Consider the following 13,623-nt stretch of genomic DNA (forward strand, 5'->3'; position numbering starts at 1 on the left):
TATTACAAATCTCGCAAGGTGACCTCATAATTCCTCAAAGGTACAATACATGCAAATAAATGTACCTTTAATATAATACTGAATCATTATTATTCAATGCATAGACAGCACGGGACCTGAGAATAAGCAATGTGTAGCACACCATTGTCAATTATTGGGAAAATTAAAAAAATGAGATCTTGCTCCAATAAATTATTCTCATCCATATGTTCACAGGCAAGTATACTTTGATTCTGAAGACTGCTTTAAATCTAAAAGAAAAGAAATACTCACGTGTCTAAAATTTCATGTGGCAAGTCAAGGATTTGCTTGGGGATTCCCTTCCCACAGAGAAACTGGCTCACTTCATTTGTGAAGTTGTTGCAATTGTGTAGGAAGAGGTCGTAGCTCTCTGGTCGAAATGTACTCTCGCCCAACCCAAGCACGTATTCAAAGAACACCTGATAAGGGATGTATGTCTCCCCAAGTTTTACTATTTGATCCGGTTCACCCAGCACTGTGCAACCCTGAAACACACAGAAATATAATTATGTAGATTTTTTACAGACAGTAACTCATGTTGCATTAAGAATAAAGAACCAATTAGATACAGTTTCCTTGTCCTCTCTAGATCCTGAAATTCTGAAAAAGAATAAATCAAATCCTTAAACCCAGGGACAGTTCTAATAGATCACAGCCACACTGGAGATAAACTACCAGGAGGTGGAAATCCCTTGGCAATATTGCTTGCATTCTACCACTTCTATGCAAGTGTTAAGTAGCTACCAAGAGCTAGATACTGATATACACATATTGGCTAAAATGATTTTCAGCAAATTCTTATTTTCAACTGAAATTTTGTCTACCATCCGAGGTATGAAACTCATTTCAATCATCTTATTTTCGTTTGCTTGCATCAACATGGCTAAGTAAGAGTGTGGTGTGACTGTGACAATCTTGGAAGCAAATTTATTGGCAGGTCTTATGTTAAATTGAGAGGTCATAATCAGATATAAGAATAGATTGTCTAATAAGGTGACTGGAGAAGATTAATCAGGAATTCAAGAGAAAAACCCATAAGTTTCAGAAACATTAATTAGTTTACAGTACTGAATATAACTTTTCTCAGTACCAAAGATAGGTAACTTGCAAGATGTAGATATATTAGGCTAATCTGAGATATCTACATCACTGAAATGTTTAATAATAATAATAATAATAATAATAATAATAATAATAATAATAATAACAACAACAACAACAACAACAACAACAACAACAACAACAACAACAACAACAACAACAACAACAACAACAACAACAACAACAATAATAATAATAATAATAATAATAATAATAATAATAATAATGAATTACAAACAAAATATGGGCAGATCAAATGAGTACCATATTCTAAATATCTTGGTGATATCCTAGAACCAACAGGGTTGGGAAAGGAAGCACAGAAAGTCTGATTACAAAAACTCAAAAGAACATATTGGAGAACCTGTGACATCTACAACAAGAAATGCATGTCCATACATACAAAAATCTAACATTATAATACAGTGATTAAACATGAAGCACTGTACGCAAGTGAAATCTTGGTACTTAATACTGTAATAAAGGTGATCTGGAAAACATCTTGAAGGAGGAAAGGAAGATCTTGAGGAAAATTGTGGGTCCAGAGAGATAAGTGTATAGACTCAAATTACACAAAGCTACAGAAAGACTGTTCAAACTAGCCGCAGACATCAGAAAATGAAGAATGAAATTCTATGGACGCGTTCACAGACTATCGTCTTCAAGGCTAACCCACAAGATTTTGACATATACTGAAAAGCTGAAGAATGTACCATGGATACAAGATGTTAAAAATGATCTGGAAAAGACCCAGATAGAAACATAAGAAATACTGGACAGAAACATTTACTGTCAGAAGATAAATAGATGGGTAGTAAAGCCAGAGAATGATGTCTCTAAAAGATCAGGGACTAAGTGGTCAGAGGAAAGAAAACAAGCACATGATGAAAGAATGAAAGCAATATTGTCTGTTAGAAAGGTGATCCAACAGGGTCCATACGCAAATAATAATAATAATAATAATAATAATAATAATAATAATAATAATAATAATAATAATAATAATAATAATAATAATAATATTATTGTACCGGGAGGTACACCTCAACCCCGTGCATTTAAATGAAGCGCCTTGAAGAACACTACCTAACACATAAAACTTGAAACAACTAGTGCAAGAAGTTAGGATATTGGTCAACAGATGTCACTACTAAAGTGATAGAGCAATGTGTTATTTTAAGGTTTCCTAAACTGACTGGATTTCTTTTGTTTTTTGGTGCATCACAGTTGTCAACACTTCGATCTCTTTCCGCCAACTTTAAAAGTAACCAATTGGGAAATTTTTGGTATTTAGTTTTCAACCAATCAGGGTTTTCTTGTACATATTTAATTAGCCAATAAAAAACTGGGGGTATGTCGGGCATTAGTCCAGATCGCTCTCGAACCTTCCTCTCGGGTATAGAAGCAGGCAATTTTTCGAGCTAACTTGTCTTACTGATCGTCATGTTACTGAGTATGTGTGATAAGAGAGGAGGCGGAGGCCTCATCCATCGGCAAGCAGAATATCAGCTAAGGTAATGGCCACCATATTTCTAACTCCCAGCTAATTCGAGGGGAAGGTTTCCAATCTTTACTAATGTAACTTTAAAATTCCAAAAATGTAAATTTTTCTTTCTTCTCATGTAAAAGTTCAACTAGTCTATTGCACTTCACTAAAATCTGGGGATAGAGAGTGCGTTACCCTCTCGAATACCCCTTCAATTTAATCTGGAGGCGACTACGATTTTGTAACTGTTTTCTCTATTGTAAATAGTGACTCAACTTGTCCATCTAGTCATCGCAGTAGAAAGGGATTAGCCCCAGTAACTTCGGGCCAGGAGCCCAAATAGGGCTTTATCTTGTGTGCAAATTCCAGGGGTGCAAATGTCTGCCTCCACAGCATTTTGATTTTTGGGCCAGTAACTTTAACCTGTACTTTTTCACGAATGCCCTGTAGAATGGGCACTCGAAACCTCTATCATTTCTTCTATGTAAATTTGAGAGATAACTGATAAGGTCTTGTTATATGTAGGTTGTGCCTAGAGAGGCCAGGAAAAGGTTGCCTTGAGTAGGCTGTAAGGGTTTGGGAGCATAGTCTCCTTGGTAGAATTACAGAGCCTAGGCTCTTTCTTGTAATTTGTGTAAATATTGAAAGGTGCCTTTGGAAGGCTGTAACTTGGAGGCCTTTGGAACAAAAGGTGCTTGTGAAGATTGTGTGATTTAAATTGGGAGATTCATCTCTATGAGCATCAAACTAAGCGCAAATGTAGTGATGTATGGACTTTTGTAAATTGAGAGAGTTCAAATTATGTAACTAACCTTACTGGGTTTTCAATTAGTTTTTTTTCCTACTATGTACCTAACTAGCTCTGTACCTGAAATCTTGTTCTGTTAAAATTTGATATCCAAAGAGAAATATAACCTTTATTTTAAAGTTTTAAATTAATCTTTGACTGTCATAGATAGATCCATTCAAGCCAGCACCTTCTTTCACCTCTCTGTTCCACGCAAACACGCTAACAATAATAACAACAACAACAACAATAATAATAATTACTTCTTGAAATTAAATAGTCAGTGTTACTTTCTGGTAATTGTTATACATTCTTATAATTGATATACATTGCACAGAAGCAGAAACAGGAAAAATAAATGACAATTTTTTTTTTTTCAGTTCTCTTTGGCAGAACCAGGTACTTTCTTATCTCTCCAGTACTTCCAAAGACATCATTCTTAAACCAACAGTGTTCTTATAATAAACTCAGGTATCCCTTGCCATGCTCCTATAGGGCATTTTTTCAGTAAATGCAAAAATGTGCTTTTCCCCAAACATTTAGTGATGAGATTCTTAAGAACCAATTAATTTGCAAAGTAAATGACAAATTATTTGAAATACTAAAAGTCATTAATTGAAATAAATATGATGAAAACAATTCGTTCAAACGTTCAATGGTATTGTGTTGTCTCACCTAGTGATTATGGTAATCTAGTGTGTCTCTATGCTAAAACAGAAGGAGAAAAGGAAAAAGAATTTTTCCTAGCAAAATCTGTATTAGGTATGTAGGGGGGGGGGGGGGGATGTCCGGGATTTCCTTAAGACTAGCAGTCTGTAAAATGACTGTAGTTGTAATTTTACTGACTACTTGTTGAAAAAGTAATTTGTAATGATACTTTAGTAAAATATTTCTCAAATAACTGTAATTCAATCAAATTACTTTTTTCTTTTTACTCTTCCCACCGATGATGATGATGATGATGATGATGATGATGATGATGATGATACATCTTAGAACCAGACAATTTTTTACAATTTTACCACAAGAAATTTGCTGCCTGTGATTGCTGTTTCTTTACCTCCATGATTATTGCTGAGAAAATTCAAGGTATTGAGAGAGTCATTCATGATTACAGACTGCAAATGAAAATGTTATGAACCTGTGTTGCTGTGCCTCGTTTTTATCTACAGAGTGAGCTTAATTAAGTTCTGTGGTGCTCAACGAGATTAGAGGGGAGGGGGAGGGAGTGTTAAATTTGTACTACTGCTGAATTAGGGCATGACAGAGTTCATGGAGCTGGGCAGAAGGCAAAGAATGATCCAGATAGATGGCTTCCAATTCAAGAAGATTTATCAGTTAGCAGTGACAATAACCTCTCAATGTGCATCAAAGAGAGAATAGCAGTGGGGTCAAGATGTATGTAAATACTCAATGAGACATTGAAATCAAAATCTGCAATGCCATGATATGCCTAGAAGTCCTGTGTGGCTTGGACGCCTGGGACATGACAAGGAGAGAAAAAAGATAAATTACTCTACTCATTTTTTAAAGAAAAGTTATGAGAAAAATGTGTTTCCTATAAAAGGAAAACATAACATGGAGAAGGAAGAATGCTGTCTCCTGATGGAGCAGAAAAAGAAGAATCCAGTGGGCAGCCATCTATAGTACATGCCCAAAGGGAGATTGGCGAAGAAGGCACTAGAGGGAACGCCGAAAACCAGGCGCCCCCCCTATGATGAATGATCATGACTATGCTGAATAGATGACATAGCAAAGGAACTGAGAGCCCCCGGCAACATCACCAAGAGTAACCAAGGACAGAGCAGAAGGGACTGGAAAAAATCTGAGGAAGCATGTGGGCTGCAGGGCATGCAATTCTTGAATAATGTATAAATAACACTCCATTTAAATCTAAGAATATAATAGCTTGAAGCTTTCAAAACTTGGATTGACAGATGAATGCTTTTTATTTCATAGTCCCAAAAAATTTCAAACACGAAACTATTATTAATAGCAAGAACCAACCAAGAGTTATTAAAACTGTCAAAATGTTGGAAACTGCCATATTTCATTCCATTATGTAAGGACACAAATGCCATCTTTTACAGCTTATATGGGTATTATGTGTGAAAATCAAGGGTCACTGTGGACTTCGGCCACGGGAGGAAGTCGTTGCCCATGGAATAAACTAATACCCACAATGCTGAGCACCTTCTTTACCTGACTGAAGACCGTAAAGTGTATGCTGTAGTGAGCGCCAACGTCTGAAGGACCAGGCATGGCGCATGACGAAGAAGAATATTTTATCAAGACACCACGGATGGCTAGACAGGACCTGAAGAATCTTTTAGCACCCTGAAATGAGTGCCATTTATGATTGGGAAGGAAGTGGGCACACACAACGTACATACCGTTGCATCATTTTCTATAAAGTAAAACTGGGAAACAACCCTCAGGGTTAAAGAGTCGGATTTTAACATCATTCTGTTATTAATTGTGTTACTTGAAGCCAAGATCACACTCTTTCAGTTTTAAGTTCATGACATATCCAAGAATTGAGAGGTTGGGTTAGTTGAGCCCTTGACTTCAAAGGCAGATACATTTTCTATTTACTTTAAGGCTGATTCTCTAATCTCTTTCTTGTGTGCACTTCTCTAGTCCAAGATGATGATGATCTTCTTCTTCTTCTTCTTCTTCTTCTTCTTCTTCTTCTTCTTCTTAATTTTGGGGTAACAGGTGGGAACTGTGTCGCACCTGTGGATTCAGGACCTGTTTTACAGCCGGATGCCCCTCCTGATGTCAACCTTATGTGGAGCGATGTAATCACTAGTTGTGTGTTTCTGTGGTGGTTGGTAGTGTGGTGTGTTGTCTAAATATGAAGAGGAGAGTATTGGAACGCATTAACACCCAGTCCCCGAGCCAGAAGAATTAATCACAAGCGATTAAATCCCCGACCCAACCGAAAATCGAACCCGGGACTCTATGACCATTCAACCAAGGAGTCAGACTCCAAAGTCCATGACTCTTCCAACAAATCCAGATTATCGTTAATCACGAGGAGACGCATTTGGTTTCAATCTAATATTATTTTTAATAATAATAATAATAATAATAATAATAATAATAATAATAATAATAATAATAATAAATTTTCTTTACGTTCCACTAACTACTTTTACGGTTTTCGGAGACATCGAGGTGCCGGAATTTTGTCTCACAGGAGTACTTTTACGTGCCAGCAAATCTACCGACACGAGGCTGACATATTTGAGCAAACACCGGACTGAGCCAGGATTGAACCTGGCAAGTTGGGGTCAGAAGGCCAGCGCCTCAACCGTCTGAGCCACTCAGCCCGGCCGAATATTATTACTGTTCCCATATTAGAGAGTGAAAACTAATACAGGTAGGCCGATAATAATAATAATAATAATAATAATAATAATAATAATAATAATAATAATAATAATAATAATAATAATAATCGTACGGCCTCAGCTACTTGTGTGCAAGCATTTTAATTTGACACCATGTGGCTGCTTGCTCGTCAATTTGGACGTTCCATTTCACTCTAGGCCTGCTAGACAGCAGAGTAAACCGCACATCTCTCGGGCATCTATAGCCGAGTTTTAATGAACCAAATATGTTGCCACAGATCTTTTACATGCCGACATCGTACGACATGGAAGTTAATTAAGAACTAATATTAGGTGTAATGATCCACCTAATCAATACACTTTACAAGTGAGATTACACTTAATCTTAAAATATTTTATACATAATTTGGTACATGTTTCGTCTTTTATTTAAGACTTCAGCCGTAGATCTCAAAAATGATGTTGTCTAATTAAAATACAGAAATGTCACTGTCTAACTATTTAAAACTGATGAGCCCATGTCCTTTCAAGAAGGCTTAAAAAACACTCAAATCAATACACTGTTTTCCTATAGGCCTACCGGTAATTTGTAAATTGCAACGACATGGAAGTGTCGAATTATTTTCTGACCTTCAAAAATCCGACTACCTCTGCTAGGTTCGAACTTGCTATCTTGGGATCCGGAGGCCGTCACTACCACTGATCCGCAGAAGCAGTTAAATATAATAATAATAATAATAATAATAATAATAATAATAATAATAATAATAATAATAATAATAATAATAATACTTCCCCCTCACAAAAGGTTGGCGAACATTATGAAATAAGTTATCCTATTTTGTGTTTCGCCCATCACAGCTGCTGTGTCATAGATGTTGTAGGTTCCGTGTCCATGAAAATCTTCTCCACCCATGTCCACTTTTCCCTTCTAACTTGCCTTCTATGATCTGTTGAATTTGGCTGTATTTGTCATTTTGAAACATGTGACCAGAATAGGCTGCTTTATTGCTTTTTGACAGGGCAGGTAAAAAATATATATGAAAGTCTTTCCTTGTCAGGATCTGTAGATAGAATTATTGGGTTCCATGGTTCAAATCCCGGTCACTCTATGTGAAATTTATGCTGGACAAAACGGAGGCGGGACAGGTTTTTCTCCAGGTACTCTGGTTTTCCCCGTCATTTTTCATTCCAGCAGCGCTCTCCAATATAATTTCATCTGTTGTTATTGATCATAGCCTCAGAGGAGTGCGACAGGCTTCAGCAGCTGGCACCATTCCTATTCTCGCTGCTAGATGGGGACTTCATTCATTCCATTGCTGATCCGGTCGAATGACTGGGAACAAGCTGTGGAGTTCCATTTGATTACAGAATTATGTCAGGCCGGGACATCTCACTGTGGTAATGGAGTAAGCCATAGAGCCAGCTACTCAATGCCAAATGTCGGGCAGAAGGAAATAACTCCACTCCCTAAAATTGTCAAAGGCTTTGGGCGAATGAGCCTCTTTAGCTTGGCTGACGGCCCCTCATGAGAAGAAAATGCCACAGAACCATCTCGCAGCGTATGTTCTCCATGTTACGGGCAGCCTATTTTTTTTTTTTTTTTTTTTTTTTTTTTTTTTTTTTTTTTTTTTTTTTTTGCTAGGGGCTTTACGTCGCACCGACACAGGGCAGCCTATTAAGAAACCCCTTAGGGGCCTTCAATGTTAGGATAAGTCAGTTGAAGGGAATCATTGTTCACACTAAATGAATATGGTACATCATTTTATACACAAAATATTAGGGTGTACTCTGGAAGCAACAAGTAGTGCACCCGTCCATGGGATGTGAGAAATGGGCAAGGGCTATCTACTCAAGGATGGGGTAGGTCAAAGACGCATTCGATACTAAAACCCCACAGTACGAAGTTGTGAATTATCTGATACCCAGAAAAAGAGATGAATCAATGTAGTCTGCATTTAGGAAACAAAAATGTTCAGGGTCAAAGACAACGGACACTGGCAAGGGCTGCAAACTGTTCTATCGTGGCAAGTCCAACATGTGAAATGGTGTGATTATAGCTGTTAGCCAATGACTGCGTGGTTACATCACTAATGTGACACGAATCTCAGACCACCGAAGTCCATCAAAATTGGCACAGCTAATACCATCTTGCTAATTGTTTCCTGTTATGCATCAGAGGCTGGCTGCCAAGATGAGGAGCAGTTTTGGGACAACCTGGAGGCCCCCTACATACCACTAATATGAAAGAGTTCTCGTTATTGGAGGTGACTTGATTAGACATGCTCGATAATAAAGAGATCGCTTGGAGCGCATCCATGGAGGAAATGGGTTTGGAACACAGAATGATGAGAGGATTAAGATCTTGGGATGTGCAGAGTCATATGATCTAGCCATCGTGAATACATTTTACAGGAAAAGATCTTCTCACCTCATGACATTCAACAGTGGTGGTCACGCAATGCAAACTGGTTACTGGTTGCTGCACAGATGCTAACTGAAGAAGACACTTCATGAAAAAGTCATTCCCTGTGACAACAATGCTCCACAGCATTGACTACACGTCCTTGATTTAGCACACCTAGCCTCAATACCTCAGAATCTACAAAGACAAGTACGAAATGAATCAAATGGTAGAAACTGAAGGAAACAAACTCATGCAAGAACCATTAACAGCAAGTGAGCGGAGTAATAATATGCTACCACCATACGGGCCAACATAACTGACAATATCAAGAAATCAGCCTCCAACGTTCTATGAACAACAAAGCCTGGCAGACTACTTACAAACAGCTATGCTATTAGCTTTACGTCGCACCGACACAGACAGGTCTGATGGCGACGATGGGACAGGAAAGGCCTAGGAGTGGGAAGGAAGTAGCCGTGGCCTTAATCAAGGTACAGCCCCAGCATTTGCCTGGTGTGAAAATGAGAAACCACGGAAAACCATCTTCAGGACTGCCGACAGTGGCGTTCAAACTCACTATCTCCCGGACACAAGCCCACAGCTGCGCGGCCCTAACCGCACGGCCAACTCGCCCAGTCAAAGAGCTATGGTGATGGAACAACAATATTCAGGAAGTAGTATGAGCAAAGACAGTGGCCTGTAAGAAATGGCAACAGACACGAGGCCCCAATAACATTTCGAACTATAAAGTTTAAAAGACAACAGCAAAATCAGAAGTCGCAAAAGCAAAGTGTGAACGTGTCTCCTTTTGCAAAACTGGCAGTCACTAAGAATCAATCTGGCTTTATCAAGAGCTCCGGAACAGTGGATGCCATGCATACAGCTTCCCTTAATTTCCTATCACCATTAAGCCCTTCCTTTAGGTACCGTTTCCCCTTGTGGACGGGGGCGGTAGAATAGCATTCACGGTATCCCTGCTTGTCATAAGAGGCGACTTAAAAGGGTCCAGGGGCTCTCAATTTGGAAGTATGAGTTTGCAACCATGGGGCCCTTAAGCTGAGTCCTGGCACTGATTCCACTTACTTGTGCCAAGCTCGTTACTTTTATCTATCCTATCCGACCTCCCTTGATCAACTGTTGTTCTTTTTTGATCCCGGCGGTATTAAATATTGAGACCTAGGGGGTCTTTCATTTTCATGTCCTTCGTGGTCACTGTCTTACTTTGGCCGATACCTTCATTTCTTTTATGCGTCTGCCCCTTTCCATTCTTTCCCTGTGATTAGTGTTCATAGAGGACGGTTGTCAAGTTGTACTTCCTCTTAAAACAATGATCACCACCACCACCACCACCACCACCACCACCACCACTCACCCTCTTCCTACCTCATTACCATCATAATTCTACCTACACCCAGACGCGTAAGTCACCCACGGCTATCAAGTAGGAAGACCTGCTCCAGGCGAGTCGAACATGTCCTACGACACTCGCGACACTAAAAGCCATAGGTAAATAAATAAATAAATAAATAAATAAATAAATACCGTAGCATATTTAAAGGATATTTGAATCCAGTGAGCTTGCATTCAGCAGATGGTGGGTTCCAATCTCACCATCAGCAGCCTTGAAGATGTTTTTCTGTTCTTTCGCCTTTTCACTCTAGGATTTAAGACCACGGTTGTTATTGTCCCAATTCCAGCCCTTTCCCAACCTTGCGCCGCCGAAAACCTTCGATATGTTAGTCCGACGTTAAACCGCTACCAAATAATAATAATAATAATAATAATAATAATAATAATAATAATAATAATTATGTTAACGGTCCTAACCATCCTATGTTATAAATAAGCCAGGGGACGTATGCTTTCACGTGGAATCTGAATCACTTCGACACGACTTTCCATTTCGAAAATATCACGAGCATTAACTAGGATTCGAACTAAGGCCGCCTTGGAGACCAACACGCTCCCGATAGAGAAAGTTACTCTCTTTTCGGAAAGTGGGAAGCCGCCTCAGTTATATGAACACCAGTTTCTGCAAGAGCATGTGGTCACTCTCAATCTCCCGCAACTTGGACGGTTCCCACTTGCTATCTCTTACGGTTATTTTGCAGATAAACAGTGCTCAGCCTGTGCTTTCTTCCACTTGAGTAGATGCCCCTTCTTACGGTTCTCTCTTACGCCTACCTACATTTTTTTCCAAACCTTGCGTGCCTCCCTACTTTTTCCAGGAATACGAATATTTCCATTTGCACCTGATGGCAAAGCGGTCTCCTTGTCACAATCATCACCTAGAGAACACATCTTATCCAGGATTTCTTTTATTTTACCTTACTCCAGATGTTTCTATACCCTGTGCAAGTACGGTAACTTCGTCGGAATAAGGTGTGTCCAACCACGTGCAGTACATCTGTCTGGCTGCAAGCTTTCCTTTCGGAACCTTAACTGAACATTTTAAGAGTCCCTTAATCAAGCAAAAGGAACACAACCGTTCAACGTTAGTTGAACACCTACTTCCATACGAATTGGCACAACAACAACAACAAGAATTTTAAAATCTTGCTGACAGCTTTTACAGTGTCAAAGATTGCCTCCTGATCCTCGCCCAAGAATCCAATCCCATTTAATCCATTCATTTTATGTACTCCTGCCGTCACAGGCACAGTTCAAGAAAGGCAGATGCCATTTACTCCCTATGGTAGAGGTTTCTGTGATTAGTAGGGAAGCCTTTGCTGACACCCTGAAGTAAGTGTTAGTACGAGGTTAGTGGCCGAGTGACACGAGGCCAGCATGGCGGTGACGGTCAGGGTTAACGAGGTTAATTTCCACTCAAGTAGCAGGCACCCGCTGAGCTCCAGTAGAGTCCAGGGACAATAAGAGAGCCACAAAACTACAATAACGAGTACCTGTGATAGAAGAAATCCTCTTCTCCACACGACCGACAGCTGGGACTCACTGAACGACCGACCAGGCGCTTCTCTACTCGGCTAAAGTTAGCAGCGCGTCCAAATTTAGTCTGGGCAGGCGTCGGCAATTCGACTCTCCCAGCCGCACGCCCTTGCTACCCCGCTGTCTTTCTCACAGACGGTTAGCCCACGGTTACAGGGGCTGATTTTACGTACATTACCGAAATGCATGAAAACGGGTCGCTAATTTACCAGACAGACGGATGGGATCGTTTAACGTTTCACTAACTCGCATAGGTCTGTGTGTCCGACTCGTTGGCTGAACGGTCAGCGTACTGGCCTTCTGTTCAGAGGGTCCCGGGTTCGATTCTCGGCCGGGTCGGGGATTTTAACCTTAATTGGTTAATTCCAATGGAACGGGGGCTGGGTGTATATGTTGTCTTCATCATCTTCATCCTCATCATGACGCGCAGGTCGTCTTACAGGAGTCAAATGGAAAGACCTGCACCTAGCGAGCCGAACCCGTTCTGGGATATCCCGGCACTAAAAGCCATACGACATTATAGGTCTGGGTGACAAGCGGTACAGCTCCACCATGTACCTGCTGTTAAGATTGGAAACAACGGAAAATCATCTGCAGGGACCCTCAAACGAAGGCCTCACCGCTGACCATTCAAGCCAAGGAGTCTCACCGCTTGAGACAGGAAATGGCGGATAGGAATGTATTATGCTGAGAGGCAAGGTCAATGATTGAAGCAGGAAATAATTATTTTTTTAAACTGATTTTGTGATGGGATGCTTTTGATTCTAAAGTTGTTAGTGTCCGCAAGTTAGTCAAATGTAATAAAGGATTAAGACAGTACATGGAACTATATGATATAGTCATCGATAAATTAATGGACTTCAAAGTCAATTTAACGCATTTGTTGTCCGGCCCCGCCTGTCACCTGGCGGCCCCGGGTTCGATTCCCGGCTAGATCAGGGGTTTTTAATTGTAAATTATTAATATCCCTGGCCTGGGGACTGGGTCTTTGTGTTGTCCTTAACGTTCCTTTCCTCACATTCAACACTTTACATTTCCGCCATTTACATAATACTCGCAGGTTCCTCACATGTGGTGCACGCAGGGGCAAAAATCAATCAATCACTACTGATCTGCATTTAGGGCAGTCGCCCAGGTGGCAGATTCCCTATCTGTTGTTTTCCTTTTCCTAAATGATTCGATACTAAAACCCTACAGTACGAAGTTGTGAATTATCTGATACCCAGGAAAAGAGATGAATCAATGTAGTCTGCATTTAGGAAACAAAATGGTCAGGGTCATAGACAAAGGACACTGGCAAGGGCTGCAAACTGTTCTATCGTGGCAAGTCCAACATGTGTGGATGATAAGTTATTCCAATTCCTAACTTCCCTTCTTATAAACGAATATTTGCCCCAATTTGTCCTCTTGAATTCCAACTTTATCTTCATATTGCGATCTTTCCTACTTTTAAAGACACCACTCAAACTTATTCGTCTACTGATGTCCTCCCACGCCATCTCTCTAGCTGACAGCTCGG

General features: G+C 39.9%; 1 protein-coding gene across 3 annotated transcripts in view; it reads right to left on the reverse strand.

The window, feature by feature from the left end:
- LOC136876445 (uncharacterized) overlaps window positions 1-13,623 on the reverse strand; it is a 222,995-nt gene that overhangs the window by 54,910 nt on the left and 154,462 nt on the right. For all 3 annotated transcript variants that reach the window (XM_067150421.2, XM_067150423.2, XM_067150422.2), the window contains exon 4: window positions 274-506. In XM_067150421.2, coding sequence (XP_067006522.2) covers window positions 274-506 — 233 coding nt within the window. The remainder of the gene's footprint in view (window positions 1-273; window positions 507-13,623) is intronic.

Source organism: Anabrus simplex, chromosome 6 (genome assembly GCF_040414725.1).
Source record: "Anabrus simplex isolate iqAnaSimp1 chromosome 6, ASM4041472v1, whole genome shotgun sequence".
NCBI classification, from domain to species: domain Eukaryota; kingdom Metazoa; phylum Arthropoda; class Insecta; order Orthoptera; family Tettigoniidae; genus Anabrus; species Anabrus simplex.